Source organism: Salvia miltiorrhiza, chromosome 5 (genome assembly GCF_028751815.1).
Source record: "Salvia miltiorrhiza cultivar Shanhuang (shh) chromosome 5, IMPLAD_Smil_shh, whole genome shotgun sequence".
NCBI lineage: Eukaryota > Viridiplantae > Streptophyta > Magnoliopsida > Lamiales > Lamiaceae > Salvia > Salvia miltiorrhiza.
In genome coordinates this window covers 48,631,610-48,653,838 of record NC_080391.1, presented here as the reverse complement: position 1 = coordinate 48,653,838, position 22,229 = coordinate 48,631,610, and the positions used below count along the sequence as shown (strand labels likewise).

Below are 22,229 nucleotides of genomic sequence, written 5' to 3'. Positions count from 1 at the left end.
GCATGAGAGAAAGATGGAAACAACCAAGGGCGTAATCTGGCTCTTATACCAAATGATGAGGATGGAAACAAGAGAAATGGATGAAATAAGATAGTATGCCTAATTCGACTTCTAAGTTAAAAAGAATAAGAAATTGAGAACTCTATTCTCAAACTTTATATAATCAAATTATCATAAACTCCAGTCTACATTTCTCTCCATAAGATAGGCTATTTATAGGCCCTAATATAAAGAAATCTTAATGCAAGAAATAAATAAAGAAATCTCTAGAAATCACCAGCATTAAAGAAAAAACTCTTCAATTTTTGGTGCTTATTGAAACGTCCATAACTTTTCGGCTACTTGGAATATGAAGCTCCATAATATCTTGATGGAAAGGTATCTGAACTGGCTTTCCAATGCAATTGGCTGTTCATTATTTGGACTTAAATTGAAGAAGTTATGATCGAAACATTTAAGGGTGGTCAAGCTGACAGTTTCCACGAATTTGAACCATATCACATGCAGTCACTACTACTTCCTCATCCTCTATCCCTTCCTATCCCCTCATCTCCAACCTCTGTCCCTTCTACCCCTTGTGCAACATCCATCCCCTCATCTTCAACTGCAATTTCCAACTCGTGTATAGACTGTAACCAGGGACGGAGCCATGATTTTTTTTTTGGGGGGGGGGGGATGAACTTCTACTGGGGCGCCCCCGATTTTTTTTGGGGACATTCAGTACATTTTAGACATTTTTATAATAATAATAATAATAATAATAATAATAATAATAATAATAATAATAATAATAATAATAATAATAATAATAATAATAATAATAATAATAATAAACATTTTCATAGATAATATAGTTCTAATACATTTGAAATAACATAGCTATAAAAGTTCAATACATTACAAATAACCTAAGAATAAATACTTGGTGAACTAGTTGTTTCTGTTTGAGAAAGTGATGACAATTGATTGCGACGTGTACTCATCGACTGAAAACGTTGCAATATCTTCTCATTATCAATTGTTGAGAACAAATTAACTCCACCGTCCATTCCCACCAATTGCAAGATAATATGGTTTAAAAGAAAAATAAAATTGACTCCCATCTCACAAATCACAAGGTGGAATCAGCAAAGTGGGTTTCATCTCACAAATAAAATTCGCATATGCTAAGCAAACTACCTCTTGGTCTCTAAAATGGAAGGTGGAATCAGCACAGTGGTGGTGCCGTGGTGGACCGGTGGTGCGACGGCCGACGGTGGTGGCGCGAGCGGCAGGTGGTGGCGGCGCAAGGTGGGTTTAGGCTGGGTGAGTTTCTCTCGCGGCCAGGGTTTGTGACGCTGCCCGTTATTAATTTTCGTTTTATATATATATACATATGTATATGGGGGAGAGTTCAATGAAGACCACTCCCTTAGATAAAGAATAAAGACCAAATCTTGTGCATCGATTTTGCTTGATCTAACCGCTACAATTCGTCCATTCATATTAAAGCGTTTTTTTGAGTATAAGGATAATATGGTCAATTACTATATATATACATGTTTAATACCTTAATTCACGTTGACACACACCCGTCGTGCGGTGCGGACAAAATACCTGTGTATGCCCAGTACAGACAGTACACGCTCCTACGTCTCACAACAAGAACTTAGTCTTAGCGGTAAGTGTAGGGTCGAATCCCACAGGGAGTGAGGAACCACTTTGTTCTCCAACGACAAACTGAGGTGTCACAATTCTCAATCTGTATACTCTACACAAGAAATAAACAAGATCAATAATAACAAGGGGGTGAGGTTATTTTGTTAGGTCATAACTGTTGTTAACATTCGTTTCGGTCATAGGCATACTGATGATCCGTCCATGATCCATATAAACCCAAGGCGTGGCCCAAAGACATTGGGGCATTTCAAGGGGTTATAATTCACATTTAGGATGGTTGATCCCATTGTGGTCACTTGGTCCGAAGGTCACACAATCCCCGGTCACAAGGCAGTGCTTCACTTCTCCTTAGATAGTAGTCATACCCGTTACTCACCAAGTATGGCCCTCATCAACCTTCCCTTCCGAGGTCCCCAACTCCGCGCTTTGAGTGACACATGCCTCCTGGACACAACCATTTCCGGCTTTGTCAGCCGACCAGTCATAGACATGCTACGGTGCCAAGATTGCTTTCCTCGTTTGATAACCATGGCTTTATGCCTCGTCACAGTTGATGGATAGTCTCTAGAGAAGCCCAAGACTATGGAAGGACAGTGTATCCCATCAATCCTTTCCCCATCTTCTGGATCTACAACGCCTTTTGTTGACGCTGGTCAGCTACTCGGTCTTGGGTGTACCGATCAATGTATCTTGGTACACCCTGGCCTTTGCTTGACACGGACAGCGTTTTACCGAACGGAGATCACCCGTTAGGCCCACACTGCCCATGGTTTCGAACAGATCCTTTCGGAACCACGATATTCAACCGAAAGAACAAATGCCTCACGAATGTTTCACATGTTAACAACAATTATTTCCACCCCTAAAACCTCACCAAGGGAACTACTCACACATATTGAGAAACGCAAATGCAAAATGGATTAAACACATTGCGGAACAAAAGGAAATACTTGAATAGATAAATAATATCTAGGCTTCAATCATTCGATCTTGTTCAAATGCAACACACAACGGAAATAAAGAGAATAGTACTAAAACGTAAATTGTTTGGATGCCACACACGGCAAGTTAAAGTAATAGCTAAGTAAAAACAAAAGTTTCAAGTGCCAAGAAGTCTTTGCATGCTGCACACCAGTAGTCTTTTATACTGCCGAATGGTTGAGGTCCAACCGTAGTTGCGCCAGCTCCAAATCTTCGCCGGGATCTTCTTTCCTTAATTAGCTCAATCTTTGATTGATCCGATTGAAGATGGCTTCCAGCTGCAAGCTTAGTCAACCTTTCCCATTCTTCCGATCCTTCCAGTTTCTTCTTTCATCTTCCACGTGCTTCTTCAAAATCTCCGAGATTGACTTTCCTTTCGTGGCTCTAGCTGTCTGCTTCTTGTGGTAACGGTCAGATGGATTGCTCTCTTCGGTGTGGTTCATACCAGGTGGGTTACTCCAGGTTCCCATGCCCCAAGTTAAACTGGGGAGGTACTTGTTGGCCGAAGCTCCATGCTGGCAAACATGACATAACAATCTGGGCTTGGTAATGCCCATTCCGACCGCATTTCCTCCGTTTCCGCTCCACTGACCTTCCTTCCTTCACAACTTTGTTTTTCCCCCGGACAGACCTGTACAGACACAAATAAAGAGAAAAATAGGGCCAAATGGCCCAAAAAACGAAGACGCATCACACGTATAGCGTATCTCTTTAATTTTAGAATGGTATCATGCCAGATACATTAGATACGTTCGTTATTCCCTCCAATCATTTTCCTGAAAGTTCGTATTTACATTAAAGCAAACTTTTCAAGTTGAATGTCAGCAATGGACTCTCGATTTCTCACTCTCCCTCTGAATCTGCAGTCGCCGTTGCCTTCTTCTCCGACGAGCAGTCGTTGCGGCGCCGACGCTATGCCTGCCGCCTACTTCTCCATCTCAGCGTCTCTCTTCCCCCCTCCTTCTCGCATAGAACACGCAACAACAGTAAACACCCAAATCTGCTCTCTCTCTCTCTCTCTCTCTCTCTCCCCCAACTCACACTCTCTTTCTCTCCCACACAGCCGCCGCCTCCCTTTTCCAGATCTGGCAGCCGTCGTCGCCGCCCCTTCCCTCGCCTCCCTCTCTTCCTCCCCAATCTCCGCCGACGTCGCAGGCGGAGGAGTTCTCCAGGCTGTGCTGCCCCGGCGTCGCCAAGGAGCGGCCGACAAAGACGGCGATGGTAAAGAGGGAGTTCACGTTCACCAGACCGTCCAGGGCGGTCACATGGACGCTTGTGGTGGCGACCGCCGCGCCGCCGGCGGATCTGCATATCGACTTAGTGTTCGTAGAAAATACTAATGAACATACTAATGTTCGTAGAAAAATAAATGAACATACTAATGTTCGTCGATATGTTCGTAAGAAAACAATTGAACATACTAATGTTCACCTGTTATGTTCATTGACGGATCAGGTCCTAGAATGGGAAGAGAGGAATTTTCGGGATTTGTTCAACGTGATCCCAGATTTCAGTGGATTTCAGTGGACATATATGCCCTTTTCGAATTAAATAAATATAATAAACCAATATTTAATTATATGAAGAATCAAATCAGGAAATTATATGAACCGTTGATTGGAGTGAGATGAATGGCCTTGATTTGGTCTTTATTCTTTATCTAAGGGAGTGGTCTCCATTGAATGCGACCCTATGTATATATATATATATATATATAGGCGAAGGTTCAATGAAGAAGGCCTAAATGTAAGAGAAGAGAGAAATAATCTCATCCGTTGATCTTATCTAATCTAACGGGCATGATTTATTCACGCCATGTTCAACGGATTTTTTCATTGAACATATGGGGGGTCGAACCCCAGAACCCCCAAAAATATTGTATACGTTCAATATATTTGATGAATGTTCAACGAAAAAATCCGTTGAACATGGCGTGAATAAATCATGTCCGTTAGATTAGATAAGATCAACGGATGGGATTACTTCTATCTTCTATCTTATATTTAGGTCTTTTTCATTGAACCTAACCCTATATATATATATATATATATATATATATATATATTATATTAAAAAAAATCAAAATTTGGGGGGCTATGGCTCCGTCCCTGACTGTAACTCCTCATGATCGTTTTCCTCTACAAACAACTCAAGAGGTGTAATAGGTGGCATAGGATCTTTATGATGGTCAACAAATAACTTTATCTGTTCTTGGCCAAATTAAGTCAAAATAATCCAATACCTTTTTACAATGAATTGATGAATCCCTAAGGAGAACTAGGCCATCATGCATACTATAGTCCTCGTTAATTAAGCACATAGACTTTCTTAGGTTTAGAAAATAAACACTTATCAACTTCATCATGGATACGATCATAGTTCATATTTTCTATTGTTTCATTAATTTCTTCAGAATTACAACCCTCATATTTCCATAAACCAGAATCGGAAGTCCTTCTTCCAACAACCCCAAAAATTAAAAACAAAACACAAAATAAGGGCTTGGATGTGAATAAATTTCAATATAATGTCTAATATTGGGGGCTGGACGCACAGTTGTCTATGTTAGGGGTGTATTTGATACTTAATCATTTTATAAATGAATAAAAACACAAATGCCAGTACGTGCGCAGTTAAAACATGATGCTACAATAATATTTAATGAACATTTTAGTTACAATTCAAAACAAATACTTGATTCATTAATAATCCATTACAGGGAACACTGATGCTGCAATAATATTTAACGCTTCCTATTGTCAGGGACACTGATGTTAGATTTTGGAAGCCCTTGATGCATGGTGAGCTTACCTCTTCCCTTACTTACGCTGCGCAGTGCAGCTGTTTTCCTAGTGTTCTTTGGGGAAGTGAATATGGGAGCAATACATTCCTGTGCGACGTTCGATTCTTTGTTGGCGAGTCATCTTGGATCGGTTGCCTACGCTTAATCATATTATTAAATTTGGGGTCATCTCCCCTAATTATTGCACTTTCTGTCTTAATGCCACTGAAGATAGAGATCACGTTTTATGGAAGTGCCCGGACCGTGCGTCCCGGAGGGATTTGATATCATTACCAATGGGGTGGCTAGAGACAATTCGGTTCACAGCTACGCTCGTCAAAAGTAGTATTGCTTATGCTGGCTCGATCTTGTTGGTCAGCGGTGGCGAGGATTGAGTTTTATTAGCTTTGGCTGTTTTCCGCTGTGGTTCTTGGTTGGGTAATTACATCAAACATTTGGCGGGTAGCGGATTTCATGTTGTCTCGCTCGCTCATTGGATGAGGACTTTATCAAAAGCTTAGGCAAATATGTTCGGATTTGCTGCCATGGGAGAGCTGCAATATGGTTTTCGCGGCTCACTTCTTCTAGATTTATTTTCTGGGCGAATGAGTGTAGTTTTAGTCGGGCTTTTTGTCATACAGAAGGTAGGCGATATTACAGTTAATTATAACACGATCTTCTTTAGCTCGTTGGGCGCCATGGCAGATCTTTGACAAGTTTCCGGTGGCTCTATAGGCTGACGTTTTTTAGTGTTGGCGCTGCTCGCGGTATATTCTTCCCGCATAGGAGTGGTTCGAGGTTCTTTGGGTTTGGCTCTTTCAGCTCTACTTAAGCTTTGGCATCGCATCTTTCCTATCGGTTGCTGGGCTTTTCGGGCGGCTATGTGGACCTTTTACAAGGTTTCGGTGCGTTGGGCCTTGGGTATCGCGTGGTCGATTTTCCGGTTTGCTTGGTTCTCTCTGGTCGTTCGGCTTGTTCACCTGTTAGTCGTTGCGCAAGGTCAAAGTAATTATCGGAGATGGGGTGATGGTTAGTCCGAAGCTCTGTCTCTGCTATTACATTCGTTTGTTCGTTTTTTATGGTGCTAGTTTCTGGTGATTAGTCCGAAGCTCGGAAACTATCTCCATTTTTTTGTTGAGGAAATAGTTTTCTTTTGCTTAGACAGATACGTTTTTTCCTACTTAATGTTATTAAGTAGGTTTTAACGAGGCTTGGCCTTTGCTTGCGCCTTGTGCGTGCTAGGATTTGTTAGATTTCACTACAAAATAACGCCGAAATACTGGCGAAATTACCGGCGGCGAACTTCCCGCCGGTAATTACCGACGGCCCAACGACGGCAAAACAAGGCGGGTCATTTTTATTTTTTACCGGCGGCATTCTCGTCGCCGCTAATTAGCGGCAGCTCACCGCCGGTATTTATAAAATAATTTAATTTAAGTTTAAATTTATATACATATGCAGATTACCGGCGGCATTGCCGTCGGTAATTCTGCAATTAAATATTTCCAGATCCCCTTTTCACGCACAGATCGACTTCCCCTCAACCACTCCCCCCCCTCCCTGCCGCGCCTCCAGCCCCAGTCGCCGCCTCACCCCACCCCCAGCCGCCGCCGCCGAGCCACCGCCGCCGGCCAGCCACCCCTGCAGGTCTTATTTATCTCTCTTTCTCTTTATCTCTCAGTTTCACATCTCGTTTTCTTTCTTTAACATTTCAGTTGAACGACGCCGCTGCCGACACCGCCATCGCCACCGCTCCGCCGCCGACCACTACCGTACACTTTTGTTCTCGTTATTTGATTTATTTTTTAATTATTTTGTTAGATTAAAATTAATATTAATTAGATTAATTTTAATTAATTTATAATATTTGAAGTATGATTAATTAATTTTAAATTTGTTTTTACTATTATTTTGTTAGAATCTAATTAATGTTAATTTGATTAATTTTAATTAATTTATAATATGTGAAGTATGATTAATTTTAATTAGTTAGGATAGTGGGGTTATGCTGTCGAAATTTCGTTTTATTCAAGTAATTTATGATCTTTTATTTATTTTTTCAATTAGAATTTGCAAGAATGAGTGATAATCGCATGTGGATGTACGCGAGATACAATGATCGTTCTGCATTTGAAACGGGACTAGAGAGTTTCCTTGATTATGCGATAAATCAAACGGCGTATACAGATGGAGTAGGTAAGCGTTTAAGTTTAAGTTTAATCAAATATTAGTAATTCATAGTGAAATGTATTTATTTTAATACAATTTTCAATTGTTATGTCTGAATTAGGCGGAGATTCGTCGCGTTGCTGTTGAGACTAGGCGAGAGGACCGGCTGCCTGAGATCTACTTGGAGGTCGTACGGCCCGACAGGTCCTGGCTCTACGGCACTGGAAGTGCCGGTAGGAACCAGGTTAGTAGGGGGTCTACTCAAAGCACAGGCACTTCCATGATGTCTCAGCAGCTGTATGAGACACGGATCTTCACGCTGGAAGAGCGCCTTCAGGCCGAACAAGCAGCACGTGAGGCCGAACGAGAGGCTTCTCGAGCAGCACGTGAGGCCCTCGAGCAGCGTATGGCTCAATTCGAGGAGTTCATGAGGCGGTCGGGTCAGCTACCTTGAGCAGCACTTCATGTTTTGGAAATATTAATTTCATGTTTTGGACTATTTAATTCGTGTTTTGGAACTATTTGTTTGAACTATGTTTAGGAACAAAATTACACTTGCACTTTCTTTTTACATTTATGTTATGTTGAGCAACTATTAATTTCATGTTTTCAAACAACATTACACTTACTTCATAACAAAGTAATACATTCAAAATAACGACGAATGGAAATAAATTCAAATTACTTATCTTTTAACAAAATATATCCCTTGTTTTTTAAAAAAATAAGGACGTATGGAAATAAATTCAAAATACAATTATCAAATTAAAATACTTATGGTGTATAAACTAGATTGATTAAATATATATATATATATATATATATATATATATATATATAGGGTGTGGTTCTAGAGAGAACTACATTATTTGTGAGAACGGGAGAACTATCAAATCTAATGCATTCACTGTAAAAATTAATGCATTCGCTGTTAAAATTAATGCACTAAAAAAATTAAAAAAAAAATGCTCCCTTCAGGATTCGAACCCAGGTTCTATATTCATCCAACAAGATGATGCATCCACCGTAGATCTTGATGATCGAATGGCTGAAAATGGCTCTCCGTTCTTTTTTTATTTATGGTTCTTTCTTGAACCTCTCCCTATATATATATATATATATATATATATATATATATATATATATATGGTTGGGTTCCGGTAGTATCCAAGCTTATAATAGATCCGTAGATCCAAATCTAGACCACACATTTATGACATGTGGCGCATCAAGATGGTGACACGTGACAAGACATTTCAAGGCAAAATCTGGAGAGGGGTAAAATTGGAATGTAATTTTCGAAATTAAAAAAAAAATTAGATTTTCTCAAAATATGTATATTTTAGATGCATAAAGTTTACATGCATAAAAAAAATTACATGTTTTACATGCATATACTTTCGCACATAAATGCATATACTTTCACACAAAAATGCATTACATGTTTTGAAAAAATATAAATTTTTTTTGGGCTGGAGGGTGGGTGGGGGGTTAGCGGTCAGAAAATCAGTTTTTTTTAAATAAAAAAAAATAAATTGGGTGGGGGTGCGGGGGGTGGGTGGGTCAGCGACTCAACAATCAGAAAATCAGTTTTGAAAAAAAAAATTGGGGGGGGGGGTGGGGGGTCAGTGGTCAGAAAATCAGTTTTTTAAAAAAAAAAAAATTTGGGTGGGGGGGGGGGGGGGGGGGCAGGGGTGGGGTGGCGAAAATACCAGATTTATTAAAATGAAATGCATTTTTTGTATAATTTAATGCATTTTTATGTAAAATCTTTTATGCACTTTTGTTCGATTTTATATGCATGTGAAACATGACTATTTTGGGGGTGGTAATGGGGAGGGTTGGGGGGTGGTGTGGGGTGGGTTGGGGGGTGGTGCGGGGTGGGGTGGTGAAAATACCAAAACTGTAAAAATTAAATGCATTTTTCTGTTCAAAGTCATGTATTTCATGTGAAAACTTTATGCATCTTTGTGTGAAACTATATGCATCTAAAATATATCTATTTTAAGAAAATCTAAAAAAAATATATATATTTTTTAATTATTAAATCCGAAAATTACATTCCAATTTTACCTCTCTCCATATTTTGCCTTGAAATGCCTTTATGCATCTTGATGCGCCACATGTCATAAATGTGTGGTCTAGATTTGGATTTACAGATCTATTATAAGCATTGGATACTACATGATCCCATTCCTATATATATATATATATATATATATATATATATATAATAAATTAATCGAGTTTTGGTCATTGAAGCGCTATGCTCTCTTTTTCGGTTTTCTTAGCTTTAACGTCGGCTGCTGCTCGTCGTGGGATGGAACTTGTTGGTGGGTGGCTATTTATAAGTGGGTGCTGGGGAGAGGGACTTCGGATGTCTTCAAGAAGTGGAGCTGTTCTTGTTGGCATATTATCAAACACCTTAGTTGCAAGTTGTGGCAGACTGTTGTGGCGCTCAGAGGGAAGAGTTTTGGGGTGTCTCCCCGGCCTTTTTATAGTCTTCGGGTGCGCTCGGAGCTGGGGCTTGGGAGGTCGGACCTCGTTGGGAGCTCAGCGATAATTATTTTTAATTATCGGCCTCGAGGGTTTGGAGATAGCGAGTTTTGGTCATTGAAGCGCTATGCTCTCTTTTTCGGTTTTCTACGCTTTCACGTTGGCTGGGTTATGTTGGCAAGTTGGCCGAATATACATCTCAGGAGGAGGTTGGGCAGATGGAGTCAGAATATTTGTTGCATTATTAACACGAGTTCTTTCATTCAGATGCGGACAACTAATGATGGTCTTTTCAGCAAATACCTTATATGCATCTCGTTGCAAGTTCTTGTGGGGTTTAGTTGGAGGCGTAATGGGGCGTCTCGCTGGTCCTTTTTTAGCATTTGGCTTCGCTCAAAGCTGGGACTCGAGAGGTCGGACCTCGTTGGGAGCTCGGCGATAATGCTTTTGCGTTACCGGCCTCGAGTCGTTGATGATAGCGAGCATTGGCTTTTGAGGAGTCTTGTTCTTTATTTTTGTTTCTTTGATTCGATTAGTAGCTGTTCCTGTAGGTCTTTGTTCATGTCAACTTTGAGGGGTGTGCAGGTTTCTGCTTGGTTTCATGTTTTATACAGTTTTCTTGACTTCAGAAAATTCCGGGTTTACTTGAGGGCGATGGTTAGGCCGGAGCTCTTGAAGTATTCCCCTTTTTCTGAGGTTTGTTTCCGTTATCTTTTCTGATAGACGAGTACTCTTTTTCCTCCCTTCTTTGGAGGTTTTAACGAGGCTCGGCCCTTAGTTTGCTTCCTGTGCTTTCAAGGGTTTAGATTTCCTTTCTCTTTTTAATAAAATTTTATTTTAATAAAAATATATAATAAATTAATAAATAAATACTTTTGCGACATAAAAATAAAGACAAAAACGAGTTCGATCCGTAATTAACAGCATCTCATGGATACCATCTCGATATATTATAAGGTTATGAATATATGATTTTGTATATTGAATTAGACTTTAAATGAATTAATAGGTACTATATATATCAATAATACGAGTGTTCTGTACTGGTGACCATTCGAAAGGAACTTCAAAGTTAAGCGTGCTTGACTTAGAGCACAACTAAGATGGGTGACCGACTGGGAAGTTCGTCTAACTTATTAAATAAATAAATAAATCAATAAAATTAATTAATTAATTAATTAAATTTCAAAAACAAATGTCGCCGGTAATTAGCGGCGGCGTTTTGCCGCCGGTAATGAAATAGTCTCCGGCAGAAAAACACCACCGCCGTCCGGTGAAGATTGCCGGCGGCAAAAACGCCGCCGGTAATTACCGGCGGCACTTGCCGCCGGTAATATGCCGGTAGTTCTCCGCCGTTCACCGACGCACTATAACGGCGGTAATACCCGCCGGTAATTACTGGCGGTGTTTTTTGCCGCTGGTAATTTTGTTACCGACAAGAAATTTACCGGCGGCGTAATGCCGCCAGTAGTTGTTTTGCCGGCGGCCGCCCCATAATTACCGACGGCAATCGCCGCCAATAATCATATGTTTTTTTGTAGTGTTTTCTTTTCCTCCTTTCTTTTTCTCTTTTTTACTATCTTAATAAAATTCCAGTGTAATTAATCCATCAACGTACATCATATTCTCTATTAAATACTATTGCCGCAACGACTTGATTATGCAAAAACATACGAGAAACCTAACATAAATCCTTGATAATTGGTACGTTCCTTTTAAAGTGGCCTTTCTTGTTGTTATTGGGCCGCTCACAGCTTGGGCCTCCTCCTCTGCAGATACTTGGGCTTCCCCTGGGTTTGACATGCTCCTTCTTGATTTGGGCTGCGTGTATCACACTAACTATAAAAATATTGCCGTGAGGGACAAAGTCACAATCGCGTTTTTTTTTTAATCAAGCATGCTATTAGTTATAAGCAGATTATACTTGTTCCTCGTCATAAACATTTATTTTTATCTCTCTGGTCAACACTCAATATATATTTTTTCCACTAATGATCGTTAAAGTATTTTAATTTGCATAATTGATCAGATTACAACAAAAATGCCAGTTTTTATTGAATATTTACCAATTAAACAAAATTATTAGACAACCCACAATATTCAGTTTTAGCATGTGAAGTAGTTGATTGTTTCTTTTTTATTGATACTAGCAGAGAGTACATTATGCGTTCGCATGAAAATCAATTTTTTACATTTTTTTTAAATTCACATGTTTCAACGATAAGAACATCTGATGAGTTGAATTAAATAAAATAACATGAATACAACGCGTAGATGACCTGTTAGTGGTTCATAAATTAAAATAACATGAATTAATATGTATGCAAATTGTTTAATATAGAGGCCGCACTGCTTCATAAAATTTAGAACTCATCATCTCCATCGGCATTAATTCTCTTTCCAGATTAAGATGACAACTTTAGGATTGCATTCCTCTTTCATTCCAAGAAATGGTCCTTCATTTAGGAAGATCAATGAGATCAACTCATTAAATACGTGTTAGAAAAATAGAGGTAGGTAGCCACCTACCACCTCCACCATTTGCCTATAAATGATCCTCGCAGCAACATCCCAAAACACACCAAACACAACTATCAAAGCAGATAGCTAGAGAGATAGAGAGATAGAGAGAAAATCTTGTGAGAGAAAACTTCAGTGTGGAAGTTATACACGAGTGATAAAAGTGAGTTGAGAGATAGCCTCTGCGTAGGCAGATACAAAATACAATGTGGTATTGTTGTACTCCTCCTTTTGTGAGATTCTCTAATATATTGGGGTGGGTCCGTGGACGTAGGCAGTTTGGCCGAACCACGTTAAATATCGGTGTCATTATTTTTCCCGTCTTAGAGAATTTATATCTTTGATATTGCTTTCGATTTGATAATGGGCGGAATTATTTGTGTATATTTCCCAACAACTGGTATCAGAGCCATGTTTGTGGCGGTCTGATAATTTTCTTGTGCTGTTACTATTCCTTGTGAACAGTGATTGTTCTTTTGTAATTCTTAGTATGCTCTGTGGTTGCAGTAATTACTGAACTTCCACATCAGAAAAGAATTACTTTGAGAAAATTATCTTGTTTATCAATTGGGAGCAGTTACGATGGGCGACGGAAAGATTACGATTGAGAAGTTCGATGGTACGGATTTCGGTTTTTGGAAGATGCAGATCGAGGATTATCTTTATGGAAAAGATCTACATCAGCCCCTCAAAGAAAAACCAGATAAGATGGATCCGGACGAGTGGGAACTGCTGGACAGAAAGGCGATGAGTGCAATACGTTTATCGCTGTCCAGGAACGTTGCCTACCACACGACTGGAGCAAAGTCAACAAAGGAGATGTTGGCGATTCTGGCGGAGATGTACCAGAAACCATCAACTGCAAACAAAGTACATTTGATGAGACGATTGTTCAATCTAAAAATGTCCGAGAGCACACCAGTGCAGAATCATTTGAACGAGTTCAATATGATCACCACACAGCTGAGCTCGGTGGAGATCGAGTTTGATGATGAAGTTCGTGCCCTAATATTGCTATCTTCTTTGCCAGAAAGTTGGGCCGGAACAGTGACAGCAGTTAGCGCTTCATCGGCAAAGGCAAAGTTGCACTTTGACGAAGTAAGAGATCTGATGATCAGCGAGGAGATTCGCAGGAAAGAATCTCCATCTACTTCAGGGTCAGGGACTGCACTGAACACGGAATATCGAGGAAGATCGAAAGGAAGGCAGAACAGGGGAAGGTCAAAATCCAGAGGAAAGAGCCAATCCAGGACGGATAAGGGTTCAATCCAGTGTTGGAACTGTGAAGAGTTCGGGCACTTTAAGAATCAGTGTAAAGCGCCACCGAAGAAAAAGGATCACAAAAAGACAGCGAACGCAGCCACAATAGAAGATGTAGGCGAGGCGTTGGTCCTGAGCGTGACCAGTCCGATGGAGTCGTGGGTGCTGGATTCTGGAGCGTCTTTCCATTCATGCAGTAATGAAGATATAATTGAAAATTATGTCTCTGGCGATTTTGGACAGGTGTATCTTGCTGATGATGAGCCCCTGAAAATCGTGGGAAAGGGAGACGTACGAGTTGTGACATCCAACGGATCCGAGTTGAAGCTGAATCAAGTCAGACATATTCCTGGACTGAAAAGGAACTTACTTTCAATTGGGCAGCTTGATGCAGAGGGCTACACAGTGACATTTGGCTGCAGTAATTGGAAGATAATCAAGGGAGCCATGATTATAGCTCGTGGAAAGAAGGAGGGCACGTTGTATATGACAACTAACTCCAAAGATTGCATTGATCTTGCAGGAGGAGTGAACAATGCAGATTTGTGGCATTGTCGGCTTGGCCACATGAGCGAAAAGGGGATGAAGATAATGTGTTCGAAGGGTAGGCTGCCTGGCCTGGAAACTGTTGAAGTTGGCCTGTGCGAGGATTGCGTGTTCGGAAAGCAGAAAAGGGTAAGCTTCTCGAGAGGCGGCAGAACCTTAAAGACGCAGAAGCTGGAGCTGGTCCATAGTGATCTATGGGGACCGGCGCCTGTAAAATCCCTTGGTGGCTCGGAATACTACATAACCTTCATTGATGATTCCACTCGAAAGGTATGGGTTTATTTTCTTAAAAATAAATCCGATGCATTTGATACTTTCAGGAAGTGGAAAGCCCTTGTAGAAACTGAAACAGGGCTGAAAGTAAAGTGTCTACGATCCGACAATGGAGGAGAATATGAACTTAAGGAGTTCAAAGACTACTGTGCTGAGAATGGGATTCGCATGGAGAAAACCGTGAGAGGAACTCCCCAGCAGAATGGTGTAGCAGAACGGATGAACAGAACACTAAATGAGCGAGCAAGATGCATGAGGCTGAAAAGTGGGTTGCCTAAGATGTTTTGGGCAGATGCAGTTAACACAGCTGCATACCTAATCAATAGAGGTCCATCAGTTCCATTGGAGTTTCGGATACCTGAGGAAGAATGGACAGGAAAAGAGGTAAACCTATCTTTTCTACGCATCTTTGGATGTGTTGCTTATGCTCATATTGATCATGTTAATAGAAGCAAGTTAGATGCTAAATCTCTTAAGTGTACGTTCATTGGTTATGGTGGAGACGAGTTCGGTTATAGGCTCTGGAGCAGAACCGAAAGGTTATTTGAAGTAGAGATGTGGTTTTCAATGAACAGGTGTTGTACAAGGAAAGAGTGAAAGCATCTAGCCCTGGCAATTCTGATTCCCAAGTAGTCGAGTTAGACATCTCAAACTCGAGTGGGAGCAAGGAAAGCCAGAATTTTGAAGAGGTTCCAGATGAGGAGCCAAGAACCCCACCACCAAGCAATCCGCTGCCAAGACCGGTTAGAGAGCGACGTGCACCTGATAGGTACTCGCCCTCTAACTTTTATTTACTACTTACTGATGGTGGTGAGCCTGAATGCTATGCAGAGGCAGATACTGGTAGTAATAAGCGGATGTGGAGAGTTGCTATGGATGATGAGATTGAATCTCTTATCCTAAACGGCACTTGGGAACTTGTAGAGCTCCCGAAGGGGAAGAAGGCATTGCATTGCAAGTGGATCTATCGAATCAAGATTGAAGCTGATGGTAGCAAACGCTACAAGGCAAGGCTGGTTGTCAAAGGGTTTGAGCAACGATACGGTATTGATTATACCGATATTTTTACTCCTGTTGTGAAACTGACCACTATTCGTTTAGTGTTGAGCATGGTAGTTGCAGAAAACTTGTTGTTACATCAGATGGATGTAAAGACAGCGTTCCTTCATGGTGATTTGGAGGAAAACTTGTACATGACACAGCCCGAGGGATTCGTGGTGAAAGGAAAAGAAAATCTTGTGTGCAAGTTGAAAAAGAGCTTGTATGGCCTGAAGCAAGCTCCGAAGCAGTGGTATAAGAAGTTTGACAGTTTTATGTTGGAGATTGGCTACGCGAGATGCCACGCTGATCATTGTTGCTACTACAAGAGGTTCGACAAAAGTTATCTTATCCTTTTGCTATACGTTGACGATATGTTGATCGCAGGAGCTGATGCAAAGGAAATGGATAAGTTGAAGAAGCAATTGTCTGAACGATTCTCCATGAAAGATCTTGGAGAGGCCAATCAGATTCTTGGCATGAGGATCAAAAGAGACAAGGCGGCAGGAAAGTTGTATCTTTCACAAGCCAACTACATTGAGAAGGTATTGGAAAGATTTAACATGCAGAATTCGAAGCCGGTGAACATCCCGTTGGGTTGTCACTTCAAGCTGTTGAAGAAGGAGTCGCCATGTACAAAGGAGGAACGTGCCGAGATGATAAAAGTTCCTTATGCATCGGCAATAGGCAGCATTATGTACGCCATGGTGTGTACAAGGCCAGATATTGCGCATGCAGTGGGAGTAGTAAGTCGATTCATGGGTGATCCGGGCAAGCAACATTGGGAAGCAGTCAAGTGGATTCTTCGTTACTTAAGAGGTACCACGGACAAGGCTTTATGTTTTGATGGCAAGAGTGCCAAGTTGGTTGGCTATGTTGATGCAGATTTGGCATCAAATGACCTGGAAGGTCGGAAGAGTACAACCGGGTATGTATTTACTTTTGGTGGTACTGCTATTTCTTGGTCTTCTAAGTTGCAGAAGATTGTCACGTTGTCTACTGCGGAAGCTGAGTATGTAGCCGTGACGGAAGCAAGCAAGGAGATGGTATGGTTGCAGAATTTCTTGGGAGAACTTGGGAAGAAGCATGAGAATAGTACACTCTTTAGTGACAGTCAAAGTGCTATTTTCTTGGCTAAGAATCCAGCGTTTCACTCAAGGACAAAGCACATTGAGTTGAAGTATCACTACATCCGTCACCTGCTGGAGATGAAGATCTTACAACTTGAGAAGATCCAGGGAAGCAAGAACTCAGCCGATATGTTTACAAAGGCAGTAACCATTGATAAATTGAAGTTGTGCTCAGCTTCAATTAGTTTGCTAGAATAACAAAGACAGAAAGGCTGCTGCGTTGATCGAGGTGTGAAGACAGATTGAAATCAGTCTTCAAGTGGGAGATTGTTAGAAAAATAGAGGTAGGTAGCCACCTACCACCTCCACCATTTGCCACCTACCACCATTTGCCACCTACCACCTCCACCATTTGCCTATAAATGATCCTCGCAGCAACATCCCAAAACACACCAAACACAACTATCAAAGCAGATAGCTAGAGAGATAGAGAGATAGAGAGAAAATCTTGTGAGAGAAAACTTCAGTGTGGAAGTTATACACGAGTGATAAAAGTGAGTTAAGAGATAGCCTCTGCGTAGGCAGATACAAAATACAGTGTGGTATTGTTGTACTCCTCCTTTTGTGAGATTCTCTAATATATTGGGGTGGGTCCGTGGACGTAGGCAGTTTGGCCGAACCACGTTAAATATCGGTGTCATTATTTTTCCCGTCTTAGATAATTTATATCTTTGATATTGCTTTCGATTTGATAATGGGCGGAATTATTTGTGTATATTTCCCAACAATACGCCTATTAATATCATCACCGCAAAATCTTCTTCTGCCCATATTTTTCACCGTCTCACAAAGAAGTTACCAAATTACTATCAAACGCCATTAACAAGCTTCTTCAAATCATTAGATGATTTCGTCTGCAATGTCATCGACTTACCCCTTCCCCCCTCTCTTGACCCTAAACACGTACTCTCCGGCAACTTCGTTCCGGTGGGGGAGTTTCTCCCCACCGCCTGCTACGTGGTGGAGGGCTCACTCCCCAGCTGCCTCCACAGCGGAGCATACATCCGCAACGGCCCAAACCCTCAGTTCACCCCAAATGGGCCTTATCACTTATTTGAGGGCGATGGGCTGCTTCACATGATCAAATTCTCACAGGGAAAACCCACCTTCTGCTCCTGCTACGTCAACACGCACAAATACGCAGTGGAGCGTGAAATGGGCTACTCTTTCGTTCCAAGCATTTTCTCCTGCTTCAATGGCGGCCTCTGTGCTTCCGTCTCTCGTTTTCTGCTAACTGCAGCTCGGATTCTCTCCGGCCACTTCGATCCGATCAATCAGGGTTTCGGCACTGCCAACACGAATTTAGCCCTAATTTCCGGCCAGCTCTTCGCACTCTGCGAGTCCGATCTTCCCTACGCCGTGAGTATAACGGCGGAGGGAGATATAAAAACCCTAGGCAGCCATGATTTCGGAGCTGCCGAGCCATTCCCGAGGATGACGGGGCACCCGAAAATTGATCGGGTCACCGGAGAGACCTTCGCCTTCGCATACGACGTCGTGCCTCCATTCCTGAAGCTTTTCCGGATCGACTCGAATGGAAGAAAGCAGAAGGATGTGGGCATATTCTCGATGAAGAGGCTGACGGTAATTCATGACTTCGCCCTGACGGAGACGTACGCCGTGATCCCGGACATGCAGATGGTGGTGAAGCCATCGTTGATATTGAGTGGGAGATCGCCGGTGGAGATTGACGAGGAGAAGGTGGCGCGGGTGGGGGTTATTCCGAGGTACGCAGAGGATGAGGAGGAGATGGTGTGGATCGATGCGCCGGGGTTCAACCCTCTGCACTGTTTGAATGCTTGGGAAGAAGACGACGGCGACACCGTGTGCGTGGTGGCGACGAATGCGTTGACGGTGGATCAGGTGTTGGAAAACATTGGCTGCGCGCAGCTGCAGGTGGAAATGATTGTGGTAAATGTGAAGGCGAAGACGGTGCAGAGGCATAGGTTGTGCAATGAGCTTCTTGAATTTGGAGTCATCAATCCTGCTTATGCTGCCAAGAAAAACAGGTACTTCGTGAGATAGAGAGAGAGTGATGTATGTGTATCTGATCATATTTAATTATTTAGGTACATTTACGCAGCAGTAATAACAGAGACACGGGCGGTGGGACTGGTTAAGCTTGACTTATCCCTACTAAACGAGGAGGGAGGCGGCGATTGCACGGTGGCTAGCTGCTGGTATGGGCCGGACTGCCACGGCGGCGAACCCTTTTTCGTGGCGAGGGAACCCAATAATCCGGCGGCGGAGGAGGACGACGGCTATTTGGTGACATATTTACACGATGATAATTGTAAAGAATCAAAGTTGGTAGTAATGGATGCCAAGTCAGCTACACTTGACATAATCGCCGCCGTCAAGCTGCCGCAGCGCGTCCCCACTGGCTTCCACGGCCTCTTTCTGTCTCAGACTGATTTATGTGAACTTGAAAATATTAATGCGTGAATGTCATAATTTAGTAGCAATGTGCTTAATGCATGAGATATATGGTCTTAGCTTTTAAATTTATTGTAACGTAATTTTCAATTTTCATTTTTATTTTAAATAAATATTTGTAAATGACCAGGAGATCTAATAATTGGATGGTGAAACATGGAATTCGTATCTAGGGCTGGGGAAATATACTGAAAACTCGATATACCGGTCATACCGTATCGGAAAATACCATAAAATACCGAACTTAAGGTATACCGAATTTTTCGGTAAGGTATGATACCGTACCGAAGATTTACGGTAAGGTAAAGGTATGAATTTTTCAGATACCGGGGTATACCGGCATATACCGATACCAAGGTATATACCGAAAAAATCAATAAATACCGTATTAAAGGTATATACCGAAATAAGGTATGATACCTTATTAACGGTATACCGATATATACTGATGTTAAGGTATAATACCTTGTTCTGATATACCGTAGTTGTCGGTATATACTGGTATATCGAAAATCGCTTTATATACCGTATCTAAATCTATAGTTTTAAAATATATATTATATATTTTTATGTTCATAATTTTAAAAATATTGATAAATTTTATAAAATGATGTATATAATCTATATTTTATGAATATATACAAGTACATGAATTTATAAATATAATCAAATGATAAAAAATATATATATAATACATGAATTTATAACATAGTTATGATATAATATTCACCTTATCTGAGTTATATAGCTATATTTTATAGTATATAACTAAGATTATTGGTCTACAATAAATTACATCTAACTTATAACATCTATATTTACATGAATATATATATACAAGTATGAGAATATAAATATCATCGATACAAAAATAAACATAGTATAATATATACAATTGAATTATAGTATTGTTTATATTGATATTATAGGCTTATAGCATAGTTATAATATAATATTCACTTTATTTAAGTTATAGTATTGTTAATGTTGTTATATTGTAGACTTGTGTTGTTAATGTTAATGTTAATGTTGTTATATTGTAGACTTGTTATATTTACAGAGAGAAATCAAGCCATGTAGGGCAATTGTGTACGAGTGTGATTCTGTATGTCGGGATGACATCAGAGTCAACACCCGTTGTTTTATTTTGTAAGGTTTCGGAGTATTACTCTTGAACCGAGTTTTGTTTTTTAATGAGAGTGTCGTTTGTTCAATACCTAGAGTCTTGTAAATGTATTGAACGTGAGTTGTTCATTCCCCCTTTAGTCATTTTGCCATGAGGCGTCTTCAAGTTATATATTTTATAACTTGAAGAATTTTTGTATCTGCTTGTGTCTTCTCCCATTTTTATTTATTTTCGCAGCTTTATACTCTGTATTTTTTGTGCGTGCTGTTCCAACACACTGCACAACATTTTGTTCCAGAAGAAGTAACACTAACAAAGGTATACCGTAGGTAAAGGTAAGATAAATGTATGAAATTTTTCTATACCGGAGGTAAAGGTAAGGTATAAGGTATGAACAATTTATTAAGGTATACCGTACTGTCCCACCCCTATTCGTATCATTGATGGCAAACTCTCACTTGTTTTTTCTTTCTTCAAATTTGTAAGAAATATAATTGTATATCCCGTTTTTTTATAGAAAAAATAATTTCTATAAATAGTACTGTACTCTTTTTGTCATTTTTATTCTTCTATAATAAATGTGAATTTTCCATTTTAAAACATATATACTTTTATATTTTTATTCTCATTCACACAATATTTATAAAAAAACTCATCTCACAAATAATTCACTTTATACATATCATCTTCAATATATTTTTTAAAACACTTGTTCTTCACACACCACACTTATTGTGGACGGATATGCATTAAATTATTTTCTAGAATATTTGACAAAATTTGAGAAAATGCATTATTTTTATTTAAACAAATGAATTTCATTTATCATGAATTTCAACAAATGAATCTTGAATTTTTAAGAACAGATTTCAAACGAGCAATATAAATTAAATTCCGATATTTTCATTAAAATGTTCGTATACACCAAGACATAATTTCTACTTGCGTCGTCAATTACGCAAGCATATGCTTCTGAAAATATCAATAGAGGCCTTAATTTTAGAATTTAGTACACTTTCAAATCGCTTTGAGAAAACTATCGAAATTTTGAATCGAGCTAGCGACGGCCTGATACATTATGTCACTCCATGGATGCATTATGTGTGAATTCAGGTGCAACACTTCTCTTTTCTTTGTCATGTTTCAAACTCCGTTTAATGTTTTCAAGAATGTGGGAAAATCCACTAGAGAAACGGAGGGTGGCCAGGGGGAGCAAGGATAGAGAAAATGGAGAAGCTAGGAGCATTCAACAACATTCTAGAATAAGTACTGAGCAGCTGTAGAAGAAGATAGACCAAAGTGAAAGATGTTGGAAGATAGTGGGCACAACAAAGACGATTCTTTGAGGAAGAGAAAGTAAACATGAACTCTTTTAGGATTGCGAATGACTTGGTTTTTCATCTATACATTGCATGGCTATTTATACTAATTTAGGAAACTCTAGAATTCACAATATTAAATAAGTTCATGAATAGCTAGATTTTTTAACTACACGTGGACTCTCCAACTTCATAGACTCTTCAAATACATAGACATAATTAGTAATTAATCAAGTTTACCATTCAAAAAGATATATGGACTAGATTAGGATATATTTAATATATTCTAATTAATAAGCTTTAATTAATTTGTAAATAGTTCGACTATTGGATTAATTAATTGGAGACAAAAGAAAAGCCCAGCCTGTGTTACCTAGGGTAATAGGCGTGTATTATTCCTATAAGAATAGGAATTTTTTTTTGTCAAACACATGTAAAACCACATAAACACAAGAGAGACACTATATAATGTAATCGGAGATTTCCTCGATGAT

The 22,229-nt window shown here is 40.1% G+C and overlaps 1 protein-coding gene across 1 annotated transcript; it reads left to right on the top strand.

Annotated features, from left to right (window-relative positions):
• Positions 1 to 17,574: 17,574 nt before the first annotated feature.
• On the top strand, positions 17,575 to 19,450 carry LOC131026058 (probable carotenoid cleavage dioxygenase 4, chloroplastic; the record flags this gene model as incomplete). Its single annotated transcript, XM_057955835.1, has 2 exons — positions 17,575 to 18,863; positions 18,924 to 19,450. Coding segments are annotated over 2 exons (1,665 nt in total), but the record flags the coding sequence as incomplete, so codon positions are not given.
• Positions 19,451 to 22,229: the final 2,779 nt, after the last annotated feature.